At 40.9% G+C, this 18329-nt stretch overlaps 1 protein-coding gene across 1 annotated transcript in view; it reads right to left on the bottom strand.

Moving 5' to 3' along the window:
* Window positions 1-18329, bottom strand: part of ADCY5 (adenylate cyclase 5) — a 204863-nt gene that overhangs the window by 22424 nt on the left and 164110 nt on the right. Inside the window, exons 9-11 of the mRNA XM_005519647.3 lie at window positions 8364-8386; window positions 3775-3919; window positions 2086-2183 (exon numbers count right to left, since the gene is read on the bottom strand). Coding sequence (XP_005519704.3) covers window positions 2086-2183; window positions 3775-3919; window positions 8364-8386 — 266 coding nt within the window. The remainder of the gene's footprint in view (window positions 1-2085; window positions 2184-3774; window positions 3920-8363; window positions 8387-18329) is intronic.

Genomic DNA, 18329 nt, shown 5'->3' with positions numbered 1-18329 from the left:
ATGAAGATATTCAACACCAGTTTCCTGGTGATTGGTCTTAGTGTGACAGGATAGGCCCCTCCCAGGAGTCAGCCTTGTTAATAATCTAAAGGAAGTATTGCGATGTGACATTGAGGGCAACAACACCAAAGCCAGCTGGTCTCTGTGTTCTCTCATGACTAGTAAGATAACTGTACTTGCTAATTCACTGTTTGAGCCTTTTTGGAAATTCCTTAAAGCTATTCCTCTTTATCATAATAAATTGACACTGACATTCTGTCTCTGGTTTCAAATTCTGATTCCACGGTGTGTCTTTCATGAAGATCTGATGGTGACATTCATGCACCTGTGATTTCAGTTGGTGTTTAACTGCTACTTTCAATAAAAGACCAAAGCTATCCAATTGAAATATAAGTAAAAACAAAGCAAAAGGTAAAGAGAAGTGTATCTGACCTGCAGTTTACTCTTGAACCAAATCACCTTCCAGACAGGCCAGGCTGACTAAGGACACTTCAGAACTTGCAGAAAAAAAACCCCAAATAAACAACCACCCTCCTTATGGGCAGCATAGAAGGAGACTGAACAGCACAACGTTTACACCACACTGCCATAAGGGATCCTGTGTAGTACAAAGGAGGCAGCCATATGGTTGCCACATATCAGAAATTGTCAAGTTGTCATTTAAATGTTAAACTGGGTTTTATGGAGACAGCATAGTGGCTGCTTAGGGAGTTTGATGAGCAACACAAGGCTGGTAGAGGGCCTCTGCAGGTGTGAAGTTATGACAGCAATATCCAGAAATCCAAAGTGTAAGCCCCTGTTAAATTAGCTACTCTCAGAGAACATTTCTGGATGTAATTAACAATGCATTAATTGCTGGGAATTATCTAGTTCCAATTTTGAGCCTCTTTCAGCTTCAGTTGCCATTTCCCCAAGCAGACCTGTCTGTTTACACAGTGCATTTGTCCTGATGTTATTTTGCTGATTCAATCCTTCTGTGAGCACTCCTGCCTGGGAGAGCGAACAACAAACATCAGACTACGTGTTATTTCTGTGCTCCTCCGAATATCTGATCTGAACACTACAAACCAACCTCTACTCAAAAAAGATCTGTGGTGGGAACAGACATAGAAAACAGTTGTAACGGCATAAAATAGTGCTGGAGCCCTCTTTAGGGACAATTTTTTGTCTTCTTGTAAGGAAGATAAATTTGGAGAATTTTCAGAGATTCTGTGATCTTATTCTTCAGTTTAAAAATGACTAACCCCAAATTTATTTCCAACACAGCATTGCTCAGTGACTGGTGCATTATTGATACTAAATCAGAGCATAGGAAATACCCACATGCTGTAATTTTAAGTGACTTTTAAAGAACTCTTTGAGAAGAAGTCCCATTTCTGCAAAGCTCACGGCTGGAAAATATTTAGTGGGTTGAGCTGTGCCTTGCAGACAACGCTGCAGACCACTGCAGTGGGCCAAGAGCACCATGCCCCACAGCCCTGAGGAGCTTATGCCATTCTTGCCTGAGGAAAGAAATGACTTCAACCCTTAAATCTGGAGTGAGCCACAAGCTCAGGCATGTGCAGCTCAACCCCCTCTCTACCTCTCTTCTTGTCCAGCTGCTCTGAGTCCAGAAGAATAAATGTATGAGAGATTATGCCTCATTTGCTAAGCAGACCCTGAGACCTCAGTGCTCTGAGCAATGAGGCTGTGATGGGTTTTCACCTCCCTGTCCCACTGCGTTAAGAGGACAGCCCAGCCTTGTGCTGTGAGTGTGTGCTGTGCCTTAGTAGGCAATCCTTCCTACTCAGTGATATTTGTTTTCACAGGCTTATAAATCTGCTGAACTGAATTTCCTAAGATGAAGGTAAATTATAGGAGAAATCACATCAAGAAAACAGAAATCCTCCCATGCCAGTGAGGAGGTTTTAATCTGCAGTAGAAATGGTTGAAAACAATAAGCACCATGCACCACTTGAGCATGAATTATTTAAGGATTTTTCTCTTCCCCTTGTGTTCTGAAATTTCAAGAAAAAGAAACAAAGAAAAGTAGGCTGGAATATAGGAGGGGGGCAGATGGGAGCAAAGGGATGAAAGGGTACTCACTGTGGCATGATTATGATTTGAACAAAGCAGATGAAGAGGAAGACTAGGGAGGCACAAGCCACGTAGGCTCCAAACCTGTCATCCACCTGCTTGGAGTACTGCAAAAAAACACAGTTATGTTAGTGGGAAATTTGGCTGGCTGCCTTGCTCCACAAAAACTTCTTACTTGGCTTTTGTCTAGGTCCTTGGAAAGCAGTGCTGGCAGGAAACAACATTCCCAACTCCCCTTCTCCCTCAGGCAATCTGTAAGGGTTTGAATGGGCCCAGAGGCCAGGGAAGAAACCCACAGAGCTGGGTGAAGAGAGGATTCATCAACTGCACCTTGCACGAGGGGAACAGAAATGGGTTGAGACCAAGACTCTAGGTCACTGCCATCAGACCTCAACTTTTTCCATGGGCAGTTTCCTCCAAGAGGGACAAATGCTGCTAATGAGAAAACCTTGAATTTGGTGCAGATGACTTGACTTGTTCTAATGACAGAGCGAGGCTGCTATGGTTTCACATAGTCACTCCTTCCTGCTTGTCAACGTATCGGCCACGTGGCAGCTGTGTCCGATTCCCAAAGATGCTTTATTTAGCTTGAAGCTCAGTTCTCAATGTTTGAACCACAAAATAAAAGGTGCTCTGAACAGGTGAGCTGCTAATTTCCCCGGCAGTTTTCAGCTAGAAAATTGAGGAGGAGTGGGACGGAAATTACATGCTCAAGCTTTTATCCAGTCCCACACTGATTCATTGAACAGCTGTAAATCCTGAAAAGCTCTGCTTTTGTAATAGGTAGTCATTCTTGTCAAGGAAAGACTGTTTCTAAATAAAATTATAAAATAATTAGTGCAAACTTATGAAGTTTTTTCCATTGAATAATGAGTCTAACCCAAAGACCACTCAAGCATCCTAAGGATCTGCTTGAATAAAAAAATTAAAGCAAAAAAAGATTACTTTCTTTGTGCAATTGCATCCAACATTCCTTATGGTACCTTTAACAATGTCATCCAGGTACCATTAGACTAGAAAATTTAACTTTGCAGCCATCTAGAGCTGATGGTAGCTGATTGTTTCTATGATACAGTCACAGAAATGATCTTTGCCTTACAGCAATATCTGAAACCAAATCAGAAAGAAATCAACTTCTCATGAGCTTTAGGTCTGTTACTCCACTTTCTCCCATTTGTGGGATAGACAACTATTTATTGCTTAAAATGGGCTCCCAAGAATATCCAGAGTACAGATTGCATCCCAATGAGCCCTAATAGTATCTGGGGCTCTTTGGGGGGGTAAAGGGCAGGGAAAAGTCCCTCCAGAGGTGTTTCAGAGCTTAGGTAGGCTGAAGTGGGTCTCTCCAGTGATTTGAAGGAGATAAGGTGTGTGACTACAATCTCAGTTTAGAGTCTCAGAGAAACAATCTGGTTTATTCTGAGTTCCCTTTACTGCTTATCACTGCATATTCATGTGTGTCTGATAGAAATGGCTTCATTTTCCTGGCCAGTGCTCTCTTCAGATGACAATGATTTTTTCAGGACAAGTTATATTAAGGTTTCCATGAAGAAGCATGAATTTTTTAAGATCACAACCCCACCTCCAGCACTAAACCATAGCTTAAACCCTAGATATAAAAGCCTGACCTTCTACAGGAGAATTAAAACTCTTAACAAGCCTGTCTGATGCACTGCAATGGCTTTAGGACAAGGTTACCTTTTTCTCCAAGTCAGGCTCCCTGAATGTTAAGAGGAATTTGCGCACGTGCTCAGAGCGTAACCGATCGATGCTTCTGGCGTCGATGGCCCGGCCCAGAAACTCGTCCACTTCATCCTCTGGGTTCATGCTCTCCTGGGTACTCCTGAGGATGTCATGAAAAGGGAGCATAAGAGCACAAGATAATTTCTGCCTCTGCACCATGTGTTATCACTGCAGTGTATAATGAGCTGGAGGTTAATGGCACTTTGCTTATGGCAGCTTCAATTGGGAAAGGGACTGGGAGCAGAGAGGGGAGTGATAGCACCTCTAGAGCTCAATGCCAGTCCTGAGTCATTATTACAAGCCTTCTATTTATTTGCCCTTTTTCTATACATCTGTTTCCTTGTACTCAGGTCTCATTTCCCTCCCTCATTCTCTAAAACCACTGGGCAGCCTCCTTCCCCTCCCCTTGTCCTCTGACTTATTCTTCCCTGCACTGCTGTAGCTATTAATTCCTGCACTGAAAAAATTATTTATTCTTCCAGTTATATTTCTTCCTTTCTAATAACAATTTCTGTAAATATTACTACGAAAATTTCAAAACTTGAACAATTCTCCCTTTTCGAGAAAAAAATTGTCTACAGAACAAACATGTGGCCTGACTCTTCTTCACAGTTACTTATGAGCATAAAACATAAAACAGAAATAAAATTTTGTTTACAAGATATTTACTTAACGAAAGGTTGCAAAAGAAAAAGGCAGCAGAAGAAAAAAATACAAATTAGATTCTGCTTTCTAAATGCGTGGAACAAGATCATAATCTTTTGTATCACTGTTTTGCTGAATCTCTGCTATAGCTTCAAAAAAATGAAACCGATTTTGAAAAACTGTTGAGAAAAAGTAACACTGTAAACTTAATTGTCCTGAGGCATTTTGCACTGAGGATCAGGAAACCTGAAGCACCTCCCCAGATTCTAGTTATTTTTAAAATCTAACAGTTTTTTAATGACTTGATGCTGCCACTTTAATGGTGTGTCCTCAAACGAGCCATAGGCAGAAATTAAAAGCTAATCCTGAAGTGCTGTTTTTCTGCTCTGTTTGCATGATTGCTGAGGTTATCCCCAGGGTTTGCCAATAGTTATCCACGGAAATATGCCCCTCCCTTGCACTGGGGTATATTCCAGCACATAACTATTTCTGTGTGCAAACCCCATGGTGGCACAGCGACTTAGGGCTTATGTTGTGTAACCCTCAGTTTAGGCACTCTGGAGGAAAAATCCTGGGGTCTGACAAGCATGATGAAAAGCTACTCTGCTTTATTTCCCTGGTTTCATTTGTACTGCACCAGAGCACACAACGCACTCTGTGTTGCAGCCAGCAGGCTCCCACAGGTAAGCCTGTACTGGAAAGCAGCTTACAAACTAGAATGTGACTCTGTTTTAAAAGTTAAACGTCTCTTTCCAAAAGGAAGTCTCTTTTAAAGCTTTCTGCAAAACTGGATCAGATTTTGAGAAGCCCTCTGTACCTCAATTCTTCTGTGAACCTCTTGGCAAGAGAAAAATGAATCAGGTCTATCTGCTTATTTCCATTCTGCCACTCCTTCGCCCAGGCAGTGAGTTCAGGTGCCTGCACCTCAGCTGGGCTATGATAACACATCAGTGGCATCTATTTAGTGGCCATACAGCAATTACAAGCCCAGTTTGTCTCAAGGTCTCTATTTTAGCCAGCCTTAGTATTTCAGAGGGGTTGGGGGAAAGAATTTTCTTATTTTTGGGCTCTAAAAGTTATTTAGTTCCTAGAAATGCATATAATCAGAAAATAAAAGTGTTTTTTTGACCTGTAAGGTCAGGACATTCAATTTACTTCCTCAGAGGAAGTACATCTGCTTTAGCATTCAAGGGGATGCTGCTTATTTTCATTCAGTCCTTGCAATGTCTTCTGGGCTCATAAAAATGAACAAGGAAATCATTAGGCTTTTTATTTACAGAATGTCTTCCAAGATCCTGTGAGTTATGCACACACTTGGGTCATTCACATTTCCCCATTTCGTACCACGCACGGGAGATGCGATGCATTTTCCACTGGGACCAAAGCAAAGGACTCAGCTCAGCATCTTGGCAAAGAGAAATCAAATTTCAAGTTCCAGTCTGAAAATGCCACTCAGGAAGATGCAAAGTGAAGAACCTGCCTGCTTAGTCTCCACCTCAGCTGCCTGCAGGTTTATAATAGGTTATTTTACTGCTCAGGGTGTTTCTAATACTACAGTAAGCTCCAAGGTTGTGTAGAAATCCCTCTGCTGGTTCTAAGTTGCCTTGCTGGGACACTGGCAGTGGGCAGCCACCCTCACACTGAAGGGAAGCTCAGTCACCTCACACAGACTGAGCTGCTCAGGTGACTTTCACAGCCCATTGTACCCAAGCTAAATTACAGTTTGGGTACATTTACATAAATGGAATTTTAAATTGGCATACAAAAGTTCCCTGTGCTAAGGAGTGCCCTGGAGGCAGTGCCTGTAAGTCAGGGCTAAGGTACTGCCATGGACTAAAGAAATTCATGTCAAAATGCCATGTCAAAATGATATATTGATAGTGTGGTCGGTAGTTGGGATGGTGTGGAAATGAGGATTTCAGGCTGCCATGAAGCTTCCCAAAACACATCCTAAAAGCAGTGCTGAGATTTCTTCAAATGCAGCCAACAGAAAATTGTGTCAAGGGACAGGAACAGCACAAACAGCGCTTGTAGCAACTTTTTCACTCTGCTTGTAAATGTGAACACTACCAATAATGCAGAGATGCTGGCTTCAGAGTGGTCCAAAATTGTGCTTCCGATTTAATTACTTTCTGCCAATGCAGAGTGTGACCACTGCCAAAACTACATGTATGCCATAATTTTAAATGCTTCATGCTTAGATTCAGTAACTAAACCTGCACTCAGGCATGTAAGGTTTGGTCCTGTTTTCAGGCATGTGTTGGTGCCCATGTCTTCCTCTGCTGCCAGACAGAAGTATTGACCCTCAGTATTTCTGCATGTGAAGGAACTGCCGTAGTACTCAACATGGTTTAGGTATATAATTTTAGCCATTCTCACCACGAACATACTCTTCTAGAGATTTATTTTTGCCAAATCTTTGTACTTGAGTTAAACAGATTCCTGGATGAAGAGAATCAGAGGCAAGTAGTAGCTTCTTTTGGTACTGAAACAGGAATTCAAAAATCCTGAAATCTGTATAATAAACTGGCACTTCTCTGAGTGAGACAAGCTCAGCTATTGGCTGTAACAGCCTAAGGAACCTTTCAAACTACAGGATGGAGACCAGATATTATGGTCCTTGGAGCAACAGAGGAGGTGCTGTTCCTCAGCTTTGGGTGAATCTGCTGTAGACCAGCACTGAGGAAGCTGATTTTTCTGTTTTCTCCCAGAAACCAAGAGGAAAAATACTATTTCATGAGGGATACTGAAAATCTGTTGTAATCTGTTAGTTTTTTTTTTCCCCAAAGCATATCTAACATCAACTGAGTTCCTAGCATCCATGGATACAACAGGAAACTGTGGGACCAGTGAAACATCTCAGGGTGCACAGGGCTAAATGTTACAAAAATTGAGTTTGCAGGGAAGGGCAAGGGGAGGAGAAAATGACTCTTAATATTGCCATGTTCAAACTTATCACTTTCCTTTTAGACAGTTGTTCTCAGTGCTCAACAACCATAATGTGAATTTTCCCACAGCTGGATGCCTCGAGCCCACAGAAGAATTTACCTGTCCCAGCTCACAGAAATCCAATTCTCAGCAGCCTGAGAAACATGATAAGGAGCAACAGCAACATATTTTAGGCACCAGTCTCCTCTACTGTTGCCTAATTCGGTCTAAGCAAGCTTATAATTGATTCCATTCAGTGGGACAGAATGTGAAATTATTCTAAACACCTTCAATACAGGAAATACTTTTGATATGTCCAGTTGTAGAAGTGAATGTTTAAAAAGTGAATGTGTTTGGGTTTTTTCCTCCAAAGGCAATTTTCCAAAATACCACTCTCATTAAATTGTTATTTTATCAATTTCTCTAAAGTTCTATAGGAAAAAAATAAAAATACTGCTAAAATTTGGCTATATTTTAGAGCACGAAACTTTAAATTTAATTTTTCAAACAAGCTATAATTTTTGAGTTTATTTTTATATGTAGAAATAAGCAATGTTCAATAATGAGTAATATAAAATATATGCAAATAAACTCAGAAACAATACAGGCATTTTAATACATACATAAACCTTTCTTACTGGAGATGTCCAACACTTTGGAGGAAGATTTTGTCCTGGGTTATTTTCAAAGAGTGGAGATTATTTGGGGCAAGAGGAAGTGCAGCAAAAGCATTTTAATTATAAAAACAAGTTAGAACCACCAAATAAATAAATGTTTTGAGGGCAGTGGCTGTTCTGAATGCACATCAGTCAATCCTGTGCCCTCAACTGGCTTTCCCTCCAGGGCAAACCTCTGGGGAGTCCAAGCATTATTTTTGGCTTCCGGGCATCAATTTTGGTCCTTTTTTAATATGAGAAAAAAATCCCAAACGTGTAAACATAAGAGTGTATGACAGAAGTAAATTTGCTTACTTGTCCTTGGGGTCCTCGAAACCCTGAAAGAAAGGAAAAGGGCACAAGGGTGAGCAAACAGGCTGACCTTGAGAGCACAAAGCATCCCGGGAACGTCGTCTCACAGGGGACTTCTCAGGGCGCTCATTTGTTAGGTGTGGATGGACGGCTTTTCCCACCCACAACAATATTTTGTGCAGTGGTGTCAGCGGGCAGACAGAGCAGCTTTGGAAAAACACATTCCTTCAGATATTAATTCATGGAAGTGCAGATAAAGGAAATGTTTCAGCTGACTGCTGGCACACTTTACTTCAGGTGTCTTCTTTTTAGCAGTCACCATTACAAATGATACAATGGAAATTATACTGGAAGTATTTTACTTGAAACAAAACGCAGAACAATAACAGAAATCAACCTCTGTATTCAACAAAGCTGCATCTCTTTATGTCAGGGCTCAGCTAAGGACAATGGATGTGTTTTTGGTTTTCATCTCTCCCAGGGGTCTCCCTGCTCCTTCCCTCATCACATGCACACACAGACTATGTTTCCTTGAGAAAGATTTCAGGAATTATTTGTAATATTTGCAATAGCCCAGATATTCACAATTCTTTCAGAAGCATCTGAACTGATTAAGTGTAAGTATTTGTGAGTTATCCATAGTTTTTTAATGGCTAGAAGGCCTTACACGAAATGTTATATGGAGGCATAAGTTTATATGTTTAACATTAACATACCTAACAGACCAAATTGCAACAAAATTGCCATTTTGCACAGGCTGAAACAAAATGTGCCCTCTGACATCTTGGCTTAAATTTAACTGTAGTCAAGAAAAGTTGTATATTTGACAAGTAGGGTCAAATACTCAAGCACAGAGTCTGTACCCTGTGTTCCAAAACATAAAACAAATGTAGCTGGGAGATATGTAGGATTGCTTTTGTTTTTCTCGCAGAGACTTCAGGCCAAAACTGCTTGGGGCACGTGAGGATTTTCCAGCTGCTGGACCTGCAGCAACAACCATTCTGGGGTCAGCATGCTGAAATCCATCCTGACTGAAAATCAAACGTCTTTGGGCAAAAGTCTTCCCACAGCTGCCTTGTCCAACACCATCAGAAACATCAACACTGACCAGATACTAAACGAGAACAGATTTTGCCCTTGCAATGAGTTAGGAATGCGGCCACATGGCAGAAGGAAAGCCAACACAGTGTCCCTGAACAGCACCAGCTTTGCCAGAGGGAAAAAGTGAGGTCTGTCACTCAGATCAGCAGCCAGGACTGAGATTCACTGAGAGAGCAATTTCCATTTTTACCCTCTCTATTTCAGACTAAAACCACACTTCTAAACAGAAACCGCCACTTCAACTTAACCCATTGGAAATTCAGATCAAGGAAGCCTCTCAGTCCCATGTCACAACCACCAGCAGATCCAGTGGGAAGAAGGAAGTAGTAATGTTGATTTAAAGTTAGCATGTCCAGTTATCCAAGCCAAAAAAGAAAAAAAAAATTAAAAAAAAAAGAGTGAAATGATCATTCAGCTTTTTGTTGTGTTTTTTTTCCTTCTTCTTTTGCCTAATTATTTTACAGTTGTCAGAAATATCTGATTGATTTATTTATTTATCCTCGAAGTAATCCTACAACACAGTGCCAAAGCAGAAAGCTCACTGATTAATCATGGAGACAAAATGCTCACTAATTTGTCTGGTGTCATAGTCACTTAGGCTGCAAAAAAAAAAAAAAAAAAGAAAAATCAACTGAAGATGAATAGCTACCAGCCAAGAAATAAGCAGAGGGAAGCGATGAGAAAACAGCCAGTACTTGCTTATTAGATAGATATCAAGGTCACATTTTCAAGCTTAGCCAGTTGGGAACTGGATGACTGACTGCAGTGGGAGAGTCCCCTAAAATGGTCTGATTTTCACAACCAGCTCTGTAACCTTCCATCCCACTGAATGCCTCAAACAAAACACAGATCTACCACTCCTGCCTTATTGATGTACAAGTTGGAGGACACAGGCTGACCAGGTCAAGTTACTAGAACACCTCAGCAAGCACATCTTCAAAAAATTCCCCAATATTTCAAGTGTGGAAAAATATTTAACTAGCCATTTATATGGGTGAACACTTAATCCACATGGAGTTTGATTCTGCCCTGCTTCTTTCCCTCAGAAAAACTGCTACAAGGGAAATAATTAAAATAAAAGAGAATTAACTGATGTAGCTTTTCAATTGATGATACTAAATTGTGCTTGAAATTCTGGAAATTATTCTTGCTGGTAACTCAAATTAAATTGGTGTTTCAAAACTAAAGACCAAAAAAATACGTATTTCAGGTAAAACTGAAAAGGAAAAGACTATCACATTTTCCTTACTGGATCTTCATTTAATAAGGCTAAATATTTAAGAGTGACTTGAACTTTAATTAGAGAGAATCAGCTTAAAATTAAATGTTGTAGGAACTTCTTTAAGTTAAGCAAATTAAATGATTCACTTCAAACACTCCCATTTCATACTAAAGATACTTCAAGCAGAAATGCAAAAAATGGAATTGTTATGGAGAAAAGTCTTTGGAATTATTTTAGGAAAAAAATCCTTAAACACAGCTCCTTAAAAACTGGTCATTTATTACATGATATCTTTCTTATTTGCAGGGGAAGACTTTGACAGGATATAGAGCAAATATACCTCTAGGATCTGGTGGTGACCAGTGATTTTCCTCTGTCTCCACTCAGGCATCCATGTTTCAATCACTCACCAGGAAGCCTTTCAGGTGGAGGCGGTGATCGCATGCTCAGGGTCACACTGCCCTGATCCTTCCCAATCCCACGCTTCCCAATCCTGATTTGGATTGGGAAGGAAATTTCCCCCTGGGTTTTGATTAATGTGCTTTCACCTCCCCCAGTCTCGTGGGCAGGCTTGGTTCATTGAAAACTCTGCACTTCAAATTATTTCCTTCCCCTTGCACAGGGCTTGAGCACTAACGACATATTGGTCTTTTTTTTCTTCTCCACAGCTGGCAAATGGTTTAGTATCTTCAGGTGTTTTGTTCCATTTAAAGCCCTTGGCTCAGAGTAAGGCTGCTCCCATCAATTGCAATGGTCTGTGTTATACACAGGATAAACACACAACCAACCCTGCAGGTATAGAGTCTACATGGATTTTTCTTCATTCCTGCTCATAATCTGGTAGCCAAACTTCCAAACTCAAGCAGGAAAGAGAAACACAAGGCACTAAAGGCACTGTCCAGCACCCCTCATGCCATCTGTGTGTGTGTCCCACTGGAGGCTGGACAGCTGGGCTGGGCTCAGCTTGTTTGGGTACTGCTGCACAGAGATATGCCAAAACTGGCATTTCTGCACAAATGCATACAGAAATCTGAACCCCCAAGAAAAACAAAAAGGCTGGTAAAAATGGGGTGCCTGTCATTTAGGAGAGGATGTGTAAAGGGATAGGAAGAGAAACAAGCAATTCCTGGACATAAGAATATAAATCCTCTCTTGTCTGCTTATGGATTTGTACCCAGCAGGCTGAAACAATGTCAGTGGTTTTCTAGGACGCTATGAAGAAAAGGCTGGGAATTGTCAGCAGGGATGAAAATGGCAAAAGTGATGATGGCTACAAGAATCAGACAGACAGGAGTTCACAGGAGTTCAAGAATAGCTCCATAATCATGATGATAAAGTAGCCCTTGTTCAGGCCAGAATTTCTTTCCTCCAGAAGGGACTACAAGGCATGAGAAAGGCTTTATCACAGTGCAGTACTAATGGACTGCTGCACATAGGACCTCATGCAAATTTTATTCAGTCTCATTTTAAATATCCCTGATACTGGTGTTTTTCTCATTCCCCCAGGAAACTGTATTACTCTGCCATCAGAATGCAAAAGCAAAGGTAACAGCATTTATTAATTGCTCTGAGACTAAGACAGTCCTCTCTTTGACTTTGGAAACATTAACCCAAACTCAGCTGAATCAACTCCCTTAAAGGCTCTGCTCTTTTGTCTTTTCTACAGGAGATTATTAAAAAAGCCTTATTTTTTTATGGCAGGTCAGGTGATTCAGAATCTATACTGACATCCTCAGTGGGAGTAGACATGCAGGAGGAAGAAAAAAAGGAATGTTATATTACTGCATCCATCCCTATGGCCCCTAAGGCTTACTACTTTATGGGGGATATTATATGAATATCTATTGTGCTAAAAGCTCATATGACTGCCATCTCTCTGCTTGACTTCTAAATTAGCTAAGCCCTTTTCTTTGAAGATTAGAACTGATTCCTTAAATAGTATGATAAAGTGTTTGTCAAAGACATGACAAGCTGACTGCAATACCATAACACTTCAAATCAAGAACAATTAGAAATAATAATTCTAACTTCTAGAACACTCACTGGAATTATTACCATATCGTAAATATGCAAAGAAAAGTGGAATAGATTTTACATGCTTTTAACTTTTCATTTAACTCCAAAAATAAGACAGTAGAGGGGCTGATGAGCTTCATGACCTTCTTAATGGCAATGTGTGTGGGAAGTATGAATTCCACCCTTAAAAACTTCGTTCTCAACTCCAGCAAAGATCTTAAAAGCAAAAATGACAAAGAAACTAATTTTTCTTGCCCTGTTCTCATTCCCAGAAGAAAGTCAAAATAGAATTTACATGATGTTAAAGCAGAAATCAAAATAACTTTCAACTTAGGGACAAAATGAGCTTCGTAAGAGTTAAGGCCAACTTGCAGAGGTGCTTCCCAGAGACAGTGACCATGGAAAACAGAAAGGGAGAGTGACAGGTTGAGAGTGGATGTTGTTAAAAACAAACCTGTTTTGGCTCTACCATAAAACTAATTATTCACATCTATTTTCAGCACTGTTGTACCTTCTGCTTTGTCCCTGTGGTCAAAAAGACAAGGCTATGAAGATAGATGCTGTCAGGTGTAAATGTAGAAGCAAAACTGAAGGACTTCAAAGCACTCAAGCCAAAAATAACATAATTTCTGTTTCCAGAGTCCAGAAAGAATAAAGCCTGATAGGAAGGATATTTAACAAGCATCTAAGTGCAGAACAACAGACTGGCAGAAAACCAGTTTATGAAACAGATTAAATGATGAGTGTGTCTGCTATAGCTGGAACACAGACTAATGAGGTCTGAAAAGGAAAGCTGAAGTGCTCCATTTCTGCAGCCCACCCCACTTGATAAATAGACATTCATTCCACGGCACTCATCACAGATGGTAAAACACTCTGCTTTCTTCAACTCTAAAATGATTCTGTAGTCCTCAGCTGGCAGACCAGACCTGGCCAATACCATGAATTTATCTGGGCCATCAGATTTAAATCTAGAGATCATAAGAGGTTACTTTGGTTGATACAGGCTTTCTCTACCTTACTTTTAATTAACTTCTGTCTCTGAACTCACACCACTGAAAAGTGCAGGTTGCTAACACTTTCCAGTTTTCTGAGAACTCTGAATCCAAATTTCTCCAGTCCAAAGGTCACACTTTCAAGTGAAATGGTTTCTGGTTCTGTGCCTCATTTGTGAACAGTTTTTAGAACTTGCAAAGCAGACATAAAAATAAGCAGTCCTAGAAACGCTCTCAATCAGTTCCTGGCTCCATAATCTCTGCCCTTCCATGTCTATGCTCCAAATGATGATAAACACAACAAACTTCTCCAGAAACTACTGTTAGCCTTCTAATCAGATGCAGACAGACTGGATCCAAGCCTAACCAGCCTTAATTGAAATTGCCCACTGGTGCTGGGCAGAGCTGCTCACCCTCTCTGAAACCCAGACCCAAACCTGCTGAGCTGCATTAAGGCTTACTGTCTGTTTGAGGAAACTTTGGAAATCATTCCGGTAAGTGCCACAAATCCACCTGTGCAATGCTTCCATGAACATCAGAGGAAATCTTTCTGTGAATAAAAGGGAATTATATCCTTATTTTTGCAGGCTAAATTTAGTCCCCACTCAAAACCAGTCTGACACATTTTAGTACCGTCTTAATCCAAATGACCTTTCCCCGTATAAGTAAAATTTACTCTAGAAAAGGGTATGGAATGGTGAAAAAATTACCAGTGCAAGGTTTCTGAGCCAATATCAAACTCTATCTTAAAAAGAGGGATTCTTATCCCTCTTTTAAATAAGTAATCAAGGATGACTGCAAGTCCTGATCAACTAGAATAAAAGTTAGGCTAGCAGATGAGGATACAAAACAGCATAAAGCCTCTGACAATTTGAGCAAAGTACACTGTACTTCCGCTCACTTATATGAGATCCCATGGATCATGTGAATCAGGCAAACCCTTTTTCCAGGTGAGCACCAAGGAAATTACACAGTATAACTGCTGGATGGGATTCCTCTCCTTTCTGTTTGAGAGCTATCAACACTAAACTGGCTCAATAAAACCCAGACTAGACTAACATTTTCCTCCCAGATCTACAGCAATACATGGAGATTACAGCAGAAAGGATTTTGAGAGTTTCTCCCTGCTTGATTACGAGTTAGATTACTACAACAGCAGTGAAAAAATATTGGGTCAAATTCTTCTCCATTGGGAGCCTGTGTCCAGCTTTGCTGACGTCAGTGTTGCAATTACTAGATTTAGCAGATGATTGCTGGAAAAGAGGATAATGATGACCTGCAGTTAAATGAAATCTTTTGAAGGAGGGTGAACCCTTGGTGCCCGATTTGTGGACTCAAATCCAATTCTCTTTGACAGAGCTTACTGAGGAAAACTTGTCTATGGAGCTTTTATTTTCAATTTTAATTGTTTCTGATATTTAAGAGGTAGAATTGGCACAGAACCAGCTATGGCATCTGTTCCTCTGAGGCACCTGTTACCCAATTTTGATTTCCAAGTAACAAGATCTATTGTAAGGGCAACTTGGAGACATAAAGAGAGGAAATGAGCTGTATTTACAATACAAAATGCAAAGAACTGTTTGATTTAGGACAGGGGGAACAAGACAAAGAAGTATTTTATCATTGAATGACCCTGCTTGTAGATGAGTATTATTTCATTAGAAAACAAACACCAAGCAACCAAATATCATGTGCAGATGTGCAGAGCTCTGAGCAGCAGCACAAGGAATCAGGCAGCACCTACCTGAAAGAACATGTTCTTTATCATGCCAGCCATATCCAGGATCCATTTTTATAACCTTGTCTCGTATCTTTAACATCTGCATGTAGTAATATTTCCTACACATATATAATCTCTATTTGATTTTATGTCAGTTTTTACTTTGTAACTAGCATCGACTTCATACACAATTTCACTACAAATTAAATGGTTCATTAGCTGCTCTCAGCCTCATGACAGAAGCACGGTCAGACTGAAACCAGAATTGCAATCTTCGGGGCTTCCTTTTCTCTTCCTAAACTTCCTAATGTTTAACCTTTCCAGCAGCTGGAAAATGAAAAGAAATCTGCCAGGCTTGTACACAGCACTCAGTAATCCCGTTAGCCACTCTGCTTATATTTGATTGTGACAACTCAGAGGAACCTGCTTCTGAAGCAAACCTTCCCCAAAGCATGTACCAGTGAAACAAGCTAAGCTGTCATACCAGCCAGTGTAAAACACCTATGATGGCCTTAAGATCCAATAGCAAGACTTCCCACAAATGATTAGAACTCATGACACAATGCCTTTTTTTTTTTGTTTTGGAAGCCAGCATGAGGCTGTGTCAAGTCTGGTTATAAGACCTCAGAAATGTCCAGCATATTCTGAGCAGCAGTCCTGATGTGAGGAGGCCACCATGGTACTGTTGTACAGGGAATTGAAGGGGCATTTTGGGATGTAATGTCTGACATGACAAGTTGTGGATGCCCCTTCCCTGGAATTGTTTAAGGCCAGGTTGAACAGAGCTCTGAGAAAGCTGTCTAGGGAAAGGTGTCCCTGTCTACAACAGAGGGGTTGGAATGGGTGATTTTTAATATCCCTTTCAACCCAGGCCGTTCTTTGATTCCCTGATTAATAGAACCTCAGGATGAGTGCTGGGCTCAGCAAAGGCACTCCCTCTTACCAATGAAATGCCCAGTGCTCAGTGGGAGGAAGAACAACCATTGGGCTGGAAAGCACCAAGTAGGGAACAAACTTGACCAGGGAATCAGAGATGTGCAGAGACTCTAGGTTATAATCTTCAACCACAGAGAGCATAACTGTAAAGGAGAGAAAAACTGTCTTCTGTCTACTGTGAATAGCTCATGCAGCACCATGGCTTCAAACTGAAGTCAGGACATGTGAAGTAAAACACTACAAAAAATCATAAAACTGTTGAAGGAATGCCCAGCAAGACTGTGGGTTTTCCATTCTTTCAGGTCTTTAAATAAGGGCTAGACAAGTATCTGTCAGCAATGCTGGGGGTATAGCTGGCTCCTGTACAAAGAGATTGATGGCACGAAGCTCCATGCAGCCTAGACTGGAAACTTTATAAAATCTTTACAGGTATCTCATATTATTCATATATTATTTATTCCCTATACATTCTCCTAATAGGGTCTTTTTAACCTTATTGTTTTGATATTTGCAAAGGATTTTGTGATTTTCCAGACTGAAAAGCCCTGAATAAAATAATTAAGATTCATACAGGAAAATCAGGGATTTCAGAAGCTTCTTATACAGCCTGTTCCTTGCACCCAAATTTTTTTTTAATTTAGACCCTCCTTTCAGCAAATTGGGATGATTATTTTTAAACCTGCCCTTTACAGTCATGGATAATGATTTATCATTATTTTTTGTCCTTATAAATGTTCCTGTATTTGAAGACTTCTGTTTTTAATCAGTCTTCTCCCTTCTAGGTTAGAGCAAACACAATATTTCAACATATTCAGAGGACACACTATTGAAACTCTGCTAATTTGTAATTTTGTCCACTAGATTAACTCATCCACATTCTGCTAGTTTATTGTAATCCCAAATGGGATGTGCTTTTCTGGATACAAACTTAATAATGTTGAGCAGAGTAAAAGATGCAAGAGAATAATTTGTCAGTTAGAACAGCCCTGTAATTTTGGAAAGAATCAACATTTGCCTTTTTATTGCTGTTTACAGCAAACCTCTTTCAGTTTACAGTCAACTACAATCCCCAAATTGGTTTTTCTTTAATAGCAATTTTGTTTTGCTGATGAAAACTGAGACATGAGTATTATTTCCAGAAGTCTAAAATTCATCAATATTTATAAAAGACCTCTGAAATATATACTGAGAAAAGCAAAGTATTTCTCAGTGGTGTATAAATATTGTTATAGCTATAAATATACCTGTACTCTCAAATGCTTTCAAGTCCACTTATTTTTGACCATTTTGCAATTACAAACTGGACTAGTGGGGAAGACAAGGCTGGTGAGTGGGGACTTGGGGGAATGAGCGGCACCAAAGTCTCCATTTCCAGAGAGATACACTGGTCCAAGACTGATTGCTTTTGTTTAGGAAACGAGCAGATGAGCTGTTGAAAGCCACACAAATAGCAAGCAGCTGTGCTGTTCTGCCAGGCTCTCCTCCTGCTCCGTGCACAGCCACCGAGCTGATGCTGTGCAGGCTGCTCTGCCCACCTGCGGCTGCTCCGTGCCCACAGGACCGGCCCTGCAGCAACCTGGGCTCCCAGGGGGAGGGCTCCAGCAGAGGCTGCCAGCCAGAGCAGGGCTCCAGCCAGAGCAGGGCTCCAGCCAGAGCAGGGCTCTTGGCCCTCCCAGGGCATTTGTATCTGACTTCCCTCTGCACATTTACCAGCGTGTTCAGGGCAGTGGCTCCACCAGCTAATGGAGGTCAGGATCAGCAGTGTGCAACACTGATGTCTCTGGGCTGCTGCCTCCTTGAAGGCTCTGCGGGGCAAGAAAGGGCACTTCTAGGCAGTGGGAAGGGAAAAAGAAGGGCTTGTAATGGTCTGGGGAAGAGAGCAGTGCACAAGGGAAGTGCAGAGGCTGTTGGGCTGGATGGGATGAGCTGACACAGTTGCAACCCCATGTGACTCAGGCCCCAGTTAGCCACGGTAGGAG

Source organism: Pseudopodoces humilis, chromosome 8 (assembly GCF_049639895.1).
Source record: "Pseudopodoces humilis isolate 2021_Gansu_Grassland_sample_001 chromosome 8, ASM4963989v1, whole genome shotgun sequence".
Lineage (NCBI taxonomy): Eukaryota > Metazoa > Chordata > Aves > Passeriformes > Paridae > Pseudopodoces > Pseudopodoces humilis.
Note: the sequence above shows the minus strand (reverse complement) of the source record. Positions and strands in the feature narration are given on the sequence as shown.